General features: G+C 18.1%; 9 protein-coding genes across 9 annotated transcripts in view; 3 read left to right on the forward strand and 6 right to left on the reverse strand.

The window, feature by feature from the left end:
- Window positions 1-166, reverse strand: part of PGAL8A_00140700 (leucine-rich repeat protein, putative) — a gene marked incomplete at both ends in the record, with an annotated part of 6,896 nt that extends 6,730 nt beyond the window's left edge. The window contains one exon of the mRNA XM_028674942.1: window positions 1-166. This exon is cut by the window's left edge and continues 5,225 nt beyond it. Within this exon, the coding sequence (XP_028526523.1) occupies window positions 1-166 (166 nt within the window).
- Window positions 167-1,177: 1,011 nt separating this feature from the next.
- PGAL8A_00140800 (conserved Plasmodium protein, unknown function) lies at window positions 1,178-1,531 on the forward strand (the record flags this gene model as incomplete). Its single annotated transcript, XM_028674943.1, has 1 exon — window positions 1,178-1,531. One exon carries the CDS (start codon window positions 1,178-1,180, stop codon window positions 1,529-1,531), a length of 354 nt encoding a protein of 117 aa, XP_028526524.1.
- A 204-nt stretch (window positions 1,532-1,735) lies between these two features.
- On the forward strand, window positions 1,736-2,440 carry PGAL8A_00140900 (conserved Plasmodium protein, unknown function; the record flags this gene model as incomplete). The annotated part of the gene is made up of 1 exon (XM_028674944.1): window positions 1,736-2,440. The coding sequence occupies one exon, from the start codon at window positions 1,736-1,738 to the stop codon at window positions 2,438-2,440; it is 705 nt and encodes a 234-aa protein (XP_028526525.1).
- Window positions 2,441-2,809: 369 nt separating this feature from the next.
- On the reverse strand, window positions 2,810-3,172 carry PGAL8A_00141000 (conserved Plasmodium protein, unknown function; the record flags this gene model as incomplete). The annotated part of the gene is made up of 1 exon (XM_028674946.1): window positions 2,810-3,172. One exon carries the CDS (start codon window positions 3,170-3,172, stop codon window positions 2,810-2,812), a length of 363 nt encoding a protein of 120 aa, XP_028526526.1.
- Window positions 3,173-4,297: 1,125 nt separating this feature from the next.
- On the reverse strand, window positions 4,298-5,551 carry PGAL8A_00141100 (PP-loop family protein, putative; the record flags this gene model as incomplete). Its single annotated transcript, XM_028674947.1, has 1 exon — window positions 4,298-5,551. The coding sequence occupies one exon, from the start codon at window positions 5,549-5,551 to the stop codon at window positions 4,298-4,300; it is 1,254 nt and encodes a 417-aa protein (XP_028526527.1).
- Window positions 5,552-6,010: 459 nt separating this feature from the next.
- On the reverse strand, window positions 6,011-7,018 carry PGAL8A_00141200 (6-cysteine protein, putative; the record flags this gene model as incomplete). The annotated part of the gene is made up of 1 exon (XM_028674948.1): window positions 6,011-7,018. The coding sequence occupies one exon, from the start codon at window positions 7,016-7,018 to the stop codon at window positions 6,011-6,013; it is 1,008 nt and encodes a 335-aa protein (XP_028526528.1).
- Window positions 7,019-7,774: 756 nt separating this feature from the next.
- Window positions 7,775-8,719, reverse strand: PGAL8A_00141300 (6-cysteine protein, putative; the record flags this gene model as incomplete). Its single annotated transcript, XM_028674949.1, has 1 exon — window positions 7,775-8,719. The coding sequence occupies one exon, from the start codon at window positions 8,717-8,719 to the stop codon at window positions 7,775-7,777; it is 945 nt and encodes a 314-aa protein (XP_028526529.1).
- A 2,062-nt stretch (window positions 8,720-10,781) lies between these two features.
- On the forward strand, window positions 10,782-12,830 carry PGAL8A_00141400 (nucleolar GTP-binding protein 1, putative; the record flags this gene model as incomplete). The annotated part of the gene is made up of 1 exon (XM_028674950.1): window positions 10,782-12,830. One exon carries the CDS (start codon window positions 10,782-10,784, stop codon window positions 12,828-12,830), a length of 2,049 nt encoding a protein of 682 aa, XP_028526530.1.
- Window positions 12,831-13,758: 928 nt separating this feature from the next.
- PGAL8A_00141500 (conserved Plasmodium protein, unknown function) lies at window positions 13,759-15,594 on the reverse strand (the record flags this gene model as incomplete). The annotated part of the gene is made up of 6 exons (XM_028674951.1): window positions 13,759-13,813; window positions 14,042-14,075; window positions 14,770-14,820; window positions 15,136-15,245; window positions 15,390-15,485; window positions 15,563-15,594. 6 exons carry the CDS (start codon window positions 15,592-15,594, stop codon window positions 13,759-13,761), a joined length of 378 nt encoding a protein of 125 aa, XP_028526531.1.
- Between the last annotated feature and the right edge of the window lie 355 nt (window positions 15,595-15,949).

Genomic DNA, 15,949 nt, shown 5'->3' on the forward strand with positions numbered 1-15,949 from the left:
TCAAATTTTCAAAAGCCCTTAATCCTTTGATAGATTTTATAAAATTGTTTGAAACATTTAAATATGTTATACTTGTATAATCAGAATTCAATTCAATTAATTTTTCTAATATTATATCGCAGTCTTCTAAGCTTCTTAAATTACAATTTGATAAGTCTAACAGCATTTTATAATAATAAATAAATTAATCTAAAACAAGTATTTGGAAAAAAATATAAAATAACTACAGTATGTCCTAATAATACTCTAAAAAATAAAAAACTAAAGCATCTATATATAGCATAACAATATATTAAAAAATGTTATTTTGATCTTATAATTAAGATATATTATTTTAAAGAAGTTATAAATGTGAATAATAATTTGTATAAAATAATAATGGCATATAAATATACTAAAGAAAACTGTATTAGATGAATTATATTTTTCATTATTTATTATATTTTTAAAGTAATAATATCTTACACTTACTGATTACATAAAGTAAAAAAAAAAAAAAAAAAATATAAAAAATAACTATTTTAAAAATAAACTAATTTTGCATAAATTTTTTTTTAATCGCTACTATAAATTTTAAGTGTTGCAAAGACAATATTTTACCTAATTTTTTTTTTTTTATTATTGAAAATTTACAAAAAAAATAATACTTAAAAAAGTTATTTTTTTACAAAAAATAAAAAAAAAAATAAAAAGGAATTAATTAAATCTAAAAATATGCATCAATGTTTACATATAATGGTACATATATATATATATATATATATATATATACATTTATTTTTTTTTTTTTTCCTTTTAACAATTTTAAAAAAAAGAGTAAAGCGACACAAAAAAAAAAAAAAAAAAAAAAAAAAAATATGAAACAAAATTAAAAGAAAATAATAATTTATGTTATCATAAAAATAAAATTAAAAATATAATAAATAATAATTTATTTAATTGGAATCATATGAATATATAAATAAAAAACATTTTGTTGATTCCGAACATGTCACACAAAAAATTAAAAAAAATAGCAAAGCATGTTTTATCAGTACAAGTCATCTTAATATTTTTTTAGATATGAAATATATTTACATGTAATATTTACATAACATTTTATAAATATATTTATTTTTTAGTTTTATTTTGTTTTTATTTTTATTTTTTTAAATTAATTATATACACATGTTTTAATATGTATTTTATTTTATATTTAGTAATTGGATTTTTATGGGGATGCACGAATGCATATATGAAAAAAGGATGTAAAGATGAAAACACAGAGAAAAATATAATTAAAGATATTATTTCAATTTTTAAAAATTTAAACATTATTATTCCATATATATTAAATCAAATTGGATCATTATTATATTATTATTTATTATCTGAATCTGATATTTCCTTAGTTATGCCACTATCAAATGCGTCTTCTTTTTTTTTTACATATATAACAGAAATAATAATTTTTAAAAAATCCATCACATATAAATCTATTCTCGGTTTAATACTTATTTGTTCAGGTTTATTTATGTGTGTAAATTTTTAATTTAATACGTATATATATATATGAATATACTATGATCATTTTAGTAATATGTTTAAAAGGAAAAAACATACATTGTTATGATGAAGTAATATAAAATTATATTTTATAAAGTATGTATCAATTAAATTGAAAAGTTTATAAAAAAGATATAGATGGTATGAAAGTAATTAATTATTTTTTTTTTTTTTTAAATAAAACTTAAAAATGATAAGTAAAAGTAGAATTTTAATAGCATTAGGAAATGAAATAAAAAAAAACTCAGTATCAAATTTTAAAAAGGGAGATGTTAGCAGAATGTACTTAGATTACTTAAATAGAAAATATAATTTTGATGAATGGATTAAATTAAGTAATATAAATTCATATATATGTGAAAAAAATGATATTATTTTAATTAAACCAATAATATCAATATTTGAAAAAAGTGGTACATTAATAAAAAATATATTAAGTTATTTAAATTATGCAGACACTAAAAACATTTGCATTATTATACCAGATTTTTATAGATCAGTAGGTACATATAAATATAAAAGTTATGTTAAAATTCACGAAAAATTAGGTAGTGATTTTTATAATATATTAAATTCTAATATAATAAATAATATAAACAGTTGTAATTACCTACAATTATGTTTAGGTATTAATAATTTACAGAAACAGGAGAAAAAGTCAACACACTTTAACTTTTTAGAACCTATAGATGAGCATGAATATAAAAAATTTTTAAAAACATTTGAGTTGGCTGACGAATATTTTAATAAAAAAATTTTAAATTCGCATTATATAACTACAAATTATATTCAATTTAAGAAAAAATATTCAGCAATGGAACCACAAAAACATTTTAAAAAGGATACATCAAAAAGAAGATATATTTTGGACATTTATAAGCATATGTATAAATAACTAGTTCATTTTTCTTTTTATGATATATTTATAGGTTAAATATTTGTATACATAATATCTCATATTTGTAGAATTTAATAATTATAATTTTTTTTAAGTACATAAATAATTAATTTATCTTAAAAGTTTGTAGTTTTTATTTTTTTAACTTTAATTTTTATTTATTTATCAGTTTTTAACCTTTTTTTTTTTTTTTTTTTTTTTTTTTTTAATATACACACGTAAAAAATTTTCTATTGAAAATTACAGTATAAATACTTTTTATTAATTTTTTAATTGCTTTAATTATTTATACATCAGAAAAAAAAAAAAAAAAAAAATATTTTCATAAAAATGTTTATTTTCTATGTTTTTTTTTTTTTTTTTTTTTTATAAAACTATTGGTTTACATTTGTTATTTATTTCCGTTACTATATTATTAAACGTTTCATTTATTTTTTGATTTATTTCATCAGAAGTTAGTTGGTTGCAAAGCTCTTCACACTTCATTAATCCGTTATAAAAATCTTTTATATTGTTACTTGTGGAGGAATTTATAATTTTGGCTTCTTTTACTAGTTTAGTCATTTCATTCATATGGTTTTTTATATTAAATTCAATATCTTTAATATTTATTTTTTTTTCTTTTTCATTTTTTAATGCTAACTTACTTTTTTGCATATTTTCCTCTAGTTTTCTTAAGCAAGATTCATATGTGCTATTAATTATATATTCACTATCTTTTTTTCTCATTTTAAAAAAAACAAAAAAAAAAAAAAAGAATGAAAAGAAAAAAGACTAAATAATTAAGACAGAATAAGATCAAATAATAGATGATAACATATAAGAAATGTATAAGATATATAGAATGTGTTACAAAAAAAAAAAAAAAAATAAAAAAAAATAGATACAATTAAATTAATAATGTTAAATAATTTTATGAAAGAATTAATATTCATATAAAAAATGTAAATTATGAAAGGAATGATATTTATACATAAAAAACAATATGCCAAATATTATAAAACAGTTAATCACAATTGTATTATAAAAAAAGAAAAAGAAAATTATTTAAAAATAATTCATTCTAAAAATAACTATAATTCTTTTCTTAAAATTGAAGTAATTTGGTTATAAAATCTGTAAATAAGAAAAAATTATTGATTAAAAAATTTTATTATTGTTAAGAGAAAGAAACATTTATCAATGATAGACAAAAAAATTTTATTGAAAAGTTTTTGAAAAACAAATTAAATTTTATGTTCAAAATTATCCTTATCAGTTAATTATTATTATTTTTTTTTGAAACATTTTTTGGGTATTTATCATGAAAAAAAAAAAAAAAAAAAAAAAAGACAATGAAGTTAATACAGAAAAAAGGGATAATTTGATAAACGTAACACAAAATTATATATATAAAAAGGTATGTACACCAAAAAATTAGTAGATATAGGAAAAAAGAAAAATCTGTATGTTTTTCAATTATTTTAAAAGTATATATATAGGGAAAGAAAAATAATATGATGAAAATTACTTGAAAAATGAGTATAATTAAAATGAAACACATTAATAAAAAAATAAAATTAAAATGGAAAAAAAAAAAAGTAGTTGCAAACGTAGTTGATTCTTCTGAAAATTTTACAATTCAATATTAATTAAAAGGCTATGTATATATTTTTATATATAAGAATTATTAATTATATGAACGTAAATAATATATACAAAATATATATGAAAGAATTTTTTTTTTTTTTTTTTTTTTTTTTATTCACTATTAAATAGGATCTTTTTATTTTTTAATTATTATCAATTGAATTAAATTTCTTTTAATTTTTTAAAAAAGGATTTATATATATATATATGTATTTAATTTGTAATTTATTTTTTTTCGTAATTAATAGAAATTTTTTTTTTGTTTTTCTTTTTATTAGAATAAAGGAAGGAATTATCCTTGTAATTATTTAATCCTGTAACAATTAAACAAGCTTTACAAACTTGGTTGGATGTATATGCACCACATTTAATACAAACATTTAACATTTTTTTGTTATTTGCATTAAAATAAAAAAATTCTGCTGAATGTATTATATTTAAAATAAATTGAGGATTTATAGTTTCAATATCTTTAATAAAACTTCTTAAATTTCCACGAAAAGAATTAGGTGAATATGTACATTCTGTACTAAAATAATCTAATTTCAAATGAAAAGCATAAAGAACTATTTCCTTTTCATAACACCACATTAATGGTTTTAATCTTGGCAAAAAAAAATTTTTTCGCTTCTCTGATTCTTTAGGATTTATTATATTATTACTTATATTTTTTTCATTATTAAAATGATCGTTTATCTTATTTTGTATTGGGCTCTTTTCTATGTTATCCTTTGTTTTGACTTGACATAATTTATCATTGTATATTTCATTTTGAAGTAGGTTTTGTTTATCTATGTCATTTTCTATACCATTCATGTAATCATAATTGTTTTCTATATGTTTTTTATTAACTGTTAATATTTCTTTTTCCATTGAATTATTAAGAGGTGAAGTGAATGTGTAGTCATTGATATTTCTGGCTAACTTATCAATGTCTCCTCTACACAAATTCATTAATATTGTTTCTGCCATATCATCAGCATTGTGTCCTGTTACTAACTTTGTTGCATTAAATAATAGTGCACCTTTTTCCATAGCCTGCCTTCTGAAAACCCCACATACTGTACAATTATTTTTTTTTCCAATAAATTTTACAACATCATCCATAGTATATGAGAAAATATCATTAAATTTCAAAATTTTTAAAGGTAAGTTATACAATTTTTCTAATTTATATACAACTTTCAAAGAGTCATCACGATATCCTTTAATTCCTTCATCAATTGCTAATAAAAATAAATCCCATTTATAATTATATTTTTTTTTTATGTTAACAAGTACGTGAGTTAGTACACTAGAATCTTTTCCACCTGACACAGCAATGCAAATTTTGTCGTTCGCCTCAAACATTCTTTTTTTTATAATAGTCATATGAACTTCATCTTCAAAATTTTTTATGAAACATTCTTTGCATAATTTTTCTCTATTGGAAGGTTTCATTAAACATATACTTTTTTCATTACATTTTTCACATAACATTTTTTTAATATTTTTAATATATTTTATATTCTTTTTTTTTTTAATAATTCACATAATGAAGAAATTTTTTTTTTTATATTCATATGAAACTTATTATTACTTTGCTCTTTTTATAGGTTCTATTTTATTTATATTATACCTTTTATTTACTTTTTAAAAAAATATATATTTTTAATATATTTTATTTTTTTATTTAATATTATATTTTATATTTTTGTATACATGGTGAATTAGAAGGCGATTTATAAAAATAATGAAAAATTGAAAGAATATATTAAAAGTAACATTTTTTTTTCTACTACCAAATTTAAATTCTTAATATATATATGTTAAACAAGGTATTTATATATTTGAATGTTAATAAAAATTATAAATTTTTTACAAAAAAAAAAAAAAAAAAAAAAAGAAAATTATATATGTACAAAATCATGACATATATTTTTATATAAAAATTTTAAATTATAAAGTAATTAAAAAGGAAACAAAATACATAAAAAAAATTGAGGCTGCTATTTTTACAGAATAACTGATATTTGATTTTAAGTTTTTATCAGGTAATTCTGGAATGGTGATATTTTGATTATTTACATTTCCAAAAAAAAAGTAAGTAACAAATTTTTTTTCATTATATGAACAAAAACAAAAAAAACTCGCTTCTTTTTTTAAATTATCTGGAAATTTGGCATAAAATACATTATTATAATGATCCATAACTAATTCTGTAAAACCAAAAGTTTGTTGTAGATTCTGAATTTTTCCATTTGTGTTATATCCATTTATAAAACAGTCTTCAGGTTTAATATTAGAATCTTTAGGACATTTAAAACCAACCAACATATTTTTTTTCAAAGGAATTTTACATGTAATTTTATTATCATCATCATCATTTATATCTACTGTATGGTCATACCCATTAGTGAATAAAGAAGATGTTTCTTTTGTAAAATCACAACCTGGAATTTTTTCTTTCAAAGTAGGTATCACAATTTCAATAATACCTGTATATTTTATTACTTTAGAACTTTCCACTTGATTTCTTCTTACTCTAATAGTTTTTTCATGTTCACATGTACAAAAAATTTTTTTATCTGCAAAAATATTTGGAGGTATTCTTAGTGATACGTCGTTCACATCTACTTCAGGGTTATTACGTATCATTATACTGGAAACTCCTTCTAGAATTTCATGAATTTTCTTTTTATTCACTAATGTATTTGAATCATAAACTTCTTGCAAGCAATTTGGAGGATTCAGTTTATATTTTAAACTATTAGATCCACATTTTATAATTACTTTATCCATTAAGGATGGTTGTAATTTGCATGTTTTAGAAAGATTATCTTTTTGATTTTTTGGAAATGTTAAGGGTCTATCTTCATTGAAGTCACATACATGATCATACGCAGAAGTTATATGAAATGAACAAATAACGGAAAGTGCTAAAAAAAATAATTTTTTTAAAATCATTGTATTTTAAAAAAAATTCAACATTAACAAAAAGACTTTTTTAATAATTTTTGTTGTAAAAAAAAATATTTAATTCGATAAAATTTAAAAATTGTGTATACAAATAATTTATATAAAAAGTCTATTAAAATATTGTGCATGAACTTAAACTTAAAATATTATTTTCTCTTTTAAAATTAAAAATAATTTTTTTTTTTGTTTATTTTTGATTGAATTAAACATATTACATATATTATGAATCCATATGTTTCATTAATTATTGTTCATAGATAAAAAAAATTAAATCACACACATTTAATGTAACTTAGCATGTGGTTCATTGAACATACATTACATTCTTAGTTTAAAATTAAGCATGAACATTTTCTTTTATTTTGAAAAATTTTTCAAAGAAAAAAATGATAAAAATTAATTTTACTTTAATTTTAGAAAAAAAATGATCTTTACAAAAAAAAAAAAAATGTAAATGAGAGTTATATAACGGATCTTCAAAAAAATTCATTAATTGTAATGAGAGAAGGAAAGATTTTTTCAAAAAAATTAACGAAAATTTTAAAAATTGAATAAATTATAAAAAAAAGAGTAAACTGTAAAAACATAAAATATATGCATGAGATGAAAAAATTAAAAAAAGAAAATAAGTAAAACTTATAGTTGTATAGTATAAAAAATTAGGAGGAGAAAAAAAACTCTACGAAGTAAAATTTTCAAATAGTGTACAAATTTTTTTTTAAAAAATGATTCTACACTTAAATTCTAAAAAAAAAAAAGTATTAAAAATAAAATGAAGATTATAAAAGAAAGTATATATATATGGAAACTAGAAGATTTATAATTCAAATCAAACTCAAAATATGCATAAAGACGAGAGTTTTTATTTTTAACGCATTGACAAGAAAAACCTTTTGTTTTTTCGTTTTTATTTAATGTAAATGATGCAAACGAACTTCTCTCTTTTTCGTTAGTGTGCAATTTTAAATCGTGCGGTACTAACTCACTTATTTTCACAATTTTATTTTCATGCAAAACATTTTCAAAACAATTATCTGGAAATAATTTATAATCTTTTGGGCATATTAAACCCAAAATTACCTCTGAACTGTTTACTATAACATTACAAATAATAGTTTCGTTTGAATTTTTTGTTGATTTTTCATGATAAATAAATGGGTTTTTCTGTGTTATATTCCCATTATGATCAAAATCACATCCAAAGATTTTATTTTTTTTTAGTTGAACTCTCATAATTCCTCTAGAACCCATATGCTTTCCTTTAAATGTTAAACTGTTATCACATGTACATTCGAAAAGAATATCTTCCTTAATTAATGGTGGAATAAAAACTTTTCTTACAATAGTAGAATCTGTTTCACTATTCTTAAATACGCTTCCTTCTAACAGTTCACCCAAATTTTCATGCCTCCCATTTATTCTAACTGTTTCAAAGCAATTAAAAGGCCTAACTTCTATTCCTTCATAATTAATAGATTTTTTGGGGCAAATAAAAGTTAAAATTTCAAACCCTTTTGTAAATTTTACACAATATTTTATGTTACTAAGATAAGTTTCTTCATCTTTAGGTATTATTTCACTAACAGACAAATTTAAGGAATCGCTAGAGAAATCACAATCACCTTTAACTTTGCATAAAATATAAAGAAAATAAATAATTAAGAATAACGTAAAAAAATAAGTCAGCATATTATCTAATAAGTTTATATATATATATATATATATATATATATATATATATATATATATTTATATATGTATATATAAAGGTAAAAAATAGTAAACAAACTTCAAAATAAATTTTTTTTTTTCTTTTATAATATTTGCATTTATTTAATAAAAAATGACAAAATACTCTTCATAATTTTAATGAAGAATATTTTTTTTTTTTTTTTAATTTTCAGAAAATCAAGATAGAACAAAATTGGAAAGGTGTTGATATGTGTTAAATTTCTTTTTTTAAACACATGTATAGGCAAAGAGTCTTTATTTATTTTCTATATTTTATATTTTTTTTTAATTAAAAATTAAAATGCAGTTAAAATGAAAATTTAACCCAAAATAATATTTGATTGAGAAAATTTTTTTTCTATTTCTATTTTTTTTTTTTCTTTATTTAAATAATTGGAAAGACGCAAATTATAGATAATATAATAATGTACAAAATAATTTTTTTTCAATAATGTCTTAACAAAAATAAATTTTTATTTTATATGCATATATATAACTTCTTTATTGCTATATTAAATAATATAGCAAAAATTTTGCTATATTTGTGCATTTATTACAGAACTATTTACCTTTTTAATTTTTTTTTTTTTTTTTTAATATTATTTAAAGGAAAAATTTTTTCTTTATAAATAATTTATGATTCTAATTAATAAGAGACAATATGTGTATCATTATTAGTTTTTCTATTTTGTTCTTTTAACTTCTTTTACTCTTTCTTTTCTTATTATTTCTTATTAATTCTTTTTTTTTTTTTTCATTTAAAAGATTTATTATTCTATTTTGTTTATAATATATATACTTAATGTGTTATAAAATATAAAAGAAAATTATTTTTTAATATTATTTACAGGATTGCACTTATAGAAATATAATGAATTACAATTAATGAAATACATAATCACCTATTTGAATGAAATTCCTTCTGTTCTAACTTATACTTTATTAATTTAAAGATATTAAGTAATCCTTAAATATTTTACTAAAAATCCGAGAGAATTTTTTGAATTTTTCTTTTTTTTTTAAAAGTTTTCTTCAATACTCTAAAACTTTTTTATTAATATATTTCCTTCACACTTCTTTTTATAAAAAATTTAATACTATGTTCATATAAAATAGTTTAAAACATTATTTTTTTTTTAACTCTTTTTATAATCATCTTTTATTGAATATTCTTTAGGAATTATAAAATATTTTTTGTTGTTTTTTATAATATTATTAATATTTTTTTATTATTTCAATCTCATCGTGTTAGATATATACCATTGTTTAGAAGAAAAAAAAAATATATATATATATATTTTTTGAATTATTTAAATAAAATGTATAAACATATTTATTTTATGTTAATATTGAATATCAATCTCTATGTCCAAATAAAAAGGAAAAAAGCTTCGTATAGTTGTATTTTTTTTTTTTTTTATCAATTAAAAAAAAAAAAAAATAAATTATGTTTTTCGCAACATTTAAATTTAACAAATTTTTCATAAAAAATAAAAAAGATAAGAAAAATTAAAAATTATACATATTAAATTTATTTAATTATTTTCTTTTAATAAAATTGAATCAAAATAATTGACGAAAAAAAATAAGCATAACGTCATAAAATTAAAGATATACAGTATATATTAAAATGAAATATAATAAATATATATGTAGATTAAAAAAATTATGAATAAAAAAAGAATATAATTTATTTTATTTTTTTTTTTTTTTATGAAATATAAAAAGCTGTTATAAAGATGTATTTTTAATTTTTAATTTTTTTTTTTTTTTTTTTATAAATTTATTTTTGGATTATAAAAAGATGTTTTTCCTTAAATAGTTTTTACAATTTTCTTTAATTATTGTACTTATTTTTCTAATTAAGTTTAATTATATTATTTTTTTTTTTTATAGGAAATTTTTATATATTTTATAATAATTTTATGTAAATTTAATATATTGTGAAAATATTTTTTTTTTTTTTTTTTATAAAATTAATATTATACAAAATATCTATTTTTATATTTATATTTTTTAAATGAAGGAATTAAATTTGTATCGTTTTAAGGATATAAAGCCAGTTGTGAGCGCGAAAGAATTAGTTGATGTGGTTTTATCAAAAACACAAAGAAAAACTCCAACTGAAATTCACAAAGGATTTAAAATAACGAGGATTAGAAATTTTTATATGAGAAAAGTGAAAATATGTCAAGAATTGTTCAGAGAAAAATTACAGAATATAATAAATGATTTCCCAAAATTAGATGATATACATCCTTTTTATTCAGATTTAGCAAATATATTATATGATAGAGATCATTATAAATTAGCTTTAGGTCAGTGTAGTTATGTAAGTAAAGCTGTTATAAGAATATGCCATGATTATATAAAATTATTAAAATTTAGTTCATCCTTATATAAATGTAAGATGTTAAAAATAAGTGCGCTTGGTAGAATGTGTAAATTAGTAAAAAAATTACAACCAAGTTTACTTTATTTAGAAGAAGTGAGGCAGAATTTATCTCGATTGCCTTCTATTAATCCACATAAAAAAACAATTTTATTAGCTGGTGCTCCTAATGTAGGAAAATCATCATTTATTAATTTAACATCAAGAGCTAATGTTGAAGTCCAACCGTATTCTTTTACAACCAAAAATTTATATGTTGGACATTTTGATTATAAATTAAATAGATATCAAATTATTGATACTCCAGGATTATTAGATAGACCTCTAGAAAATAGAAATACTATTGAGATGACAACTATTACTGCTCTAGCTCATATTAATGGGGTTATTTTATTCATAATTGACATAAGTGAAGAATGTGGAATTTCTATAAAAGAACAAGTAAATTTATTTTATTCTATAAAGTCTTTATTTACAAATAAATCAATTGTTATCGGATTTAATAAAATTGATAAAGTTAATGTAGACAACTTATCTGTAGATAATAAATTGTTAATTAAACAAATTGTTGATAATATTACTAGCCCAATAAAATTTTGCCCATTTAGCACTTTAACAGGAGTAGGTGTGGAGGAAGCTAAAATAGCTGCTTGTGATCTATTAAAAAATGATCAAGCTTCATCAATTTTATTAGATCAAGAAAGTTTACTTAATAATAAATTAAATGAAAAAAAAATAAATTTGAATAGAGCTCCATATATACCTGATTCAGTTATTCAAGAAAGAATAAGAAAAAGAGAAGAACAAGAAAAAAGAGTAGAAAAAAATTTTACTGAAGATGCAACATTAGAAAAAAAAAATAATGATAACGAAAATGATGAAGAAAAAAATGTAGAAGAAAATACTTTACATCAGTTAAAATTAAAAAAAAAAAATAAAAGCAGACAAAGTTATTTGAGCAATAGAACAGATGATAGAATTTTACAGATTGATTTGCAAAATCAAAATGGTGGTGCTGGTGTTTATTCAGTTGATATTAGAAAAAATTATGATATAAAAGAGGAATATAAATATGATGTAATACCAGAAATATATAATGGAAAAAATATAAGCGATTTTGTTGATAAAGATATAGAAGAAAAATTACTAGAATTAGAAAAAGAGGAAGAAAGTCTCTTTGATAAAGAAGTACAGATAAATCCACTTTGGTTTAAGACACAAAAAATTTTACAAAGAATGGCATTGAAATTAAGGGGATTAAAAATAAACTCTAAATTAAATGAAGAAAAGCAACCATTATATCATAAGAGAAATAAAACAATTGAAGAAATTGAAAAAAAATTAGATGAATTAAAACTGAACAAAGAAAAAGTTCTTAAAAGTATGACCGAGAAATCTAAGAAAAGTAAAACCCCAAAAAAAGAAAAGGTGAAAAAAGAAATATTTAAAAAAAAACAAATTAAAGATAATGTATATAATGATCCAACTAAGAAATCAAAAATATACTTAAGTACATCATCTGAGATACAAAGAGCTAAAGCTTATAAGTTAAATAAAATAGCTTATAGGAAAATTGTAAAAGGAAAAAAAGGAGAAGCTGATAGATCTATTCCTTCAAAAAAACCACGACATTTATTTTCAGGAAAAAGAACCATTGGAAAAACATCAAGAAGATAATTTAAAAAAAAAAATATATATTTTTATAAAATTTTTTTTAAATTTAAATTTGTGTACACATTTTGTCATGTAGTTCATAAAATTCATATTTGTTAATTACTTTTTATTTTCTTTCCTTTTTTTTTTTTTTTTAATTTAAAGTTTACTGTATTATGTATTTTTTTAATTAAAATTTGTTAACTTTTATTGTATATGTTTTGAATTATAAACTCCTATATATTTTTTTTAAATTAAAATTAGCTTTATCATGTTTTTAAATATCAAATTTTTTTGTTTTCACTTAAAATTATAACAATGTTAAAAAGAAAAAAAAAAAATTTTAAGTATTTATATTATGTATTCTTCTTTTTTCGTATATTCTTATTAAAAATAGTTTGTAAGATATATATATATATATATTGTATTAAACGTAAATACATAAGGGATAAAAATTACTGATTTTATTTTCTCATAATATGCAGCAATTTTGACCAATTTCCTGTAAGAAGTAACCTATAAAAAAAAAAAAAAGTAAAAATTTTAAATAATGGTGTGCATCAGTTTTTAACATTAATGAATCATAAAATGGAGAAAAATATAGTGTAAAATAATATATCAAACAAAAAAAAAAAAAAAATAATGAAATGTAGTTTTATTAAAACATAAATAATTTTTTTTTTTTTTTAAATTTATTTTAATAAAATAATCATATATAAAATTGCTGTTAATATTTATGCATAGAAATAATTATCTATATGATGTTTAAAAATATAATTTATATATGTATAAAATAAAGTTTATTAAAATTACATGAGTAATAAATTATATAAAATTAATTTCACTTGAAACAAAAATTTTGGTTATTTTAAATCAACACTGATATATAGATATATTCAGATTAAAATATAAATTAATATAATGAGCTTTTGTAAAATCTTATTCAATTTTCTTAATTTTTGAAAAATTTTGTTGACAATCTAATGCTCCTAATGGAAAACCAACTGCTTTTTTTTTAAAAAAAAAAAAAAAAAAAAAAAAATTAATATGATAATAATAAATTATTTTATGTTAATAAAATAATATAATTTAAATGTATGTGGAATAAAAAAAAATTATAATGAAAAAAATTTTGTGCAGTTAATATAATTATATGTACGAGTAAAACTAGATGTACATGAGTGATAAATTTTTATATAAACTAAAAATTATTTTTATATTTTTCTCAATTTAACCGTATTGTAGTCATATTTACACATGATAGCATTACTACATAAAATGTAAAAAAAAAAAAAAAAAAAAAAGATAGAATTAATATATTTAGTCAGATTAAATGTAGTTATATATATATATATATGTATATATATATAAATATATATAAATATGCACATAAAAAAAAAAAAAAAAGTAATCTTAACGATATAATTAAAGGTGAAATAAACAATACTAAAATGTATTCATACTTAAAAAAAAATATGAATATATAAAAAATGAAAAAAACGCACATTAAATACAACATAAAATATGAGAATGATGGAAAACATAATAATAATGATAAATTTGTTGTATTATGTAGTTATGTAATAAAAGAAATTTTTTTATATTAATACGAAATATTATTATAACTTTATAGAAAATAAGAAAAATTATGAACATATTAAGAAAAAAATTACATACATAATAAAAAAAAATATTATTGAATACATATGTACATTTATATATATATGATTTTAAAATTTAGTATTTTATTCTTATTAAATGAACCTCAATTTTCTACAATATATATAACATGTATTTATACATATATCTATTATTCAAAAAATGTACAGTTCTTTCTAGAGCTAAAAGAAAAAAAATTAGATGAAACAAAACAAAGAAAAAAAAAAAAAAAAAAAATTATAATGTATAACTTATATAATTCAAAAAATAAATAATGTTTCATACTGGTGTAATTTTATCATACATTGATATTCTTCTACGAGGTTTAGTAACCATTCTGCAATTGAAACAGATTCTGTTAAAAAAAAAAATAAATATACGAAAAATGAAAAAAATGAAAGTGAAATAAACAATTTTATATATGAATCAAAATATATATTAACAATGGAAAGATATTTATAAAATTAAAAAATATAAAGAGAAATTCAAAAATAATGCAATTATATAAATGGATACATACATAAATAACTTCATCTTTTTTTGTGATATTTTTAAAAAAAAACATATCACATTATATATTATATATATATATATATATACCTCTTTGGTACATTAAATAATAAATTTGATAAATTATTTTGTGTTATTAAATAATATAAAAATAACTCACCAATTTTTGAAGATTGCGTAATTAAATCATCTAATCCATTAACACTCATTATACTTATTAAATTCGAATTTTTTTTTAATAAATCATCAAGTCTACTTGTCAAGGGGTTTCTGTTATAGTTTATAGTACAAAAAAAAAAAAAAAAAAAAAAAAAAAAAGNNNATAAAAAAAAAAAAAAAAAAAAAAAAAAAAAATTACAAGTATATATATATTTTTATTAAAAAAAAATATAAAATAATGTTCTTTCTGTTTACGTTTTTATATGTTTTCCATAAGTAAAAGTAGAAAATTGAGGCACACTATTCATATATACTTTATAATTATTTTTCTGGCAAAACTTGCTTGCAAATCTGAATTTAAAAAAAAAAACATTTTAATGATTATATTATCACTTATTATATTTAAAAGATAAAATAAATAATCATACCTTAAAGAATTCTTAAAAGCTGAATATTTCATTTTCTTAGAACATAAGCATAACTTAGTTTTACAATATTTTTTTTAAAGTAGGTGTTAATATAAATATATTTATTTAAATAATTTTTTATAATACTTTTTTTTTTTTTTTTTAATTTAAATACAAAATAAATTTTATTTGAAAATTTTACGAAGTATTTAAAAACATCTTTTTTTTAATTTTTAAATTAATACGCATATATATTGAGTTTTTCATATTTATTTATTCATTTTTTTTTTTTTTTTTTTTTTTTTTTTTTTTTTTTTTTTGATATATATATATATATATATACATATTTTTTATTAGTGATTCAATGGTGTTTTTTACTTATTTATTTATTTTTTTTTTTAAGAATAA

This window comes from Plasmodium gallinaceum, assembly GCF_900005855.1.
Source record: "Plasmodium gallinaceum strain 8A genome assembly, contig: PGAL8A_v1_65, whole genome shotgun sequence".
NCBI classification, from domain to species: Eukaryota; Apicomplexa; class Aconoidasida; order Haemosporida; family Plasmodiidae; genus Plasmodium; species Plasmodium gallinaceum.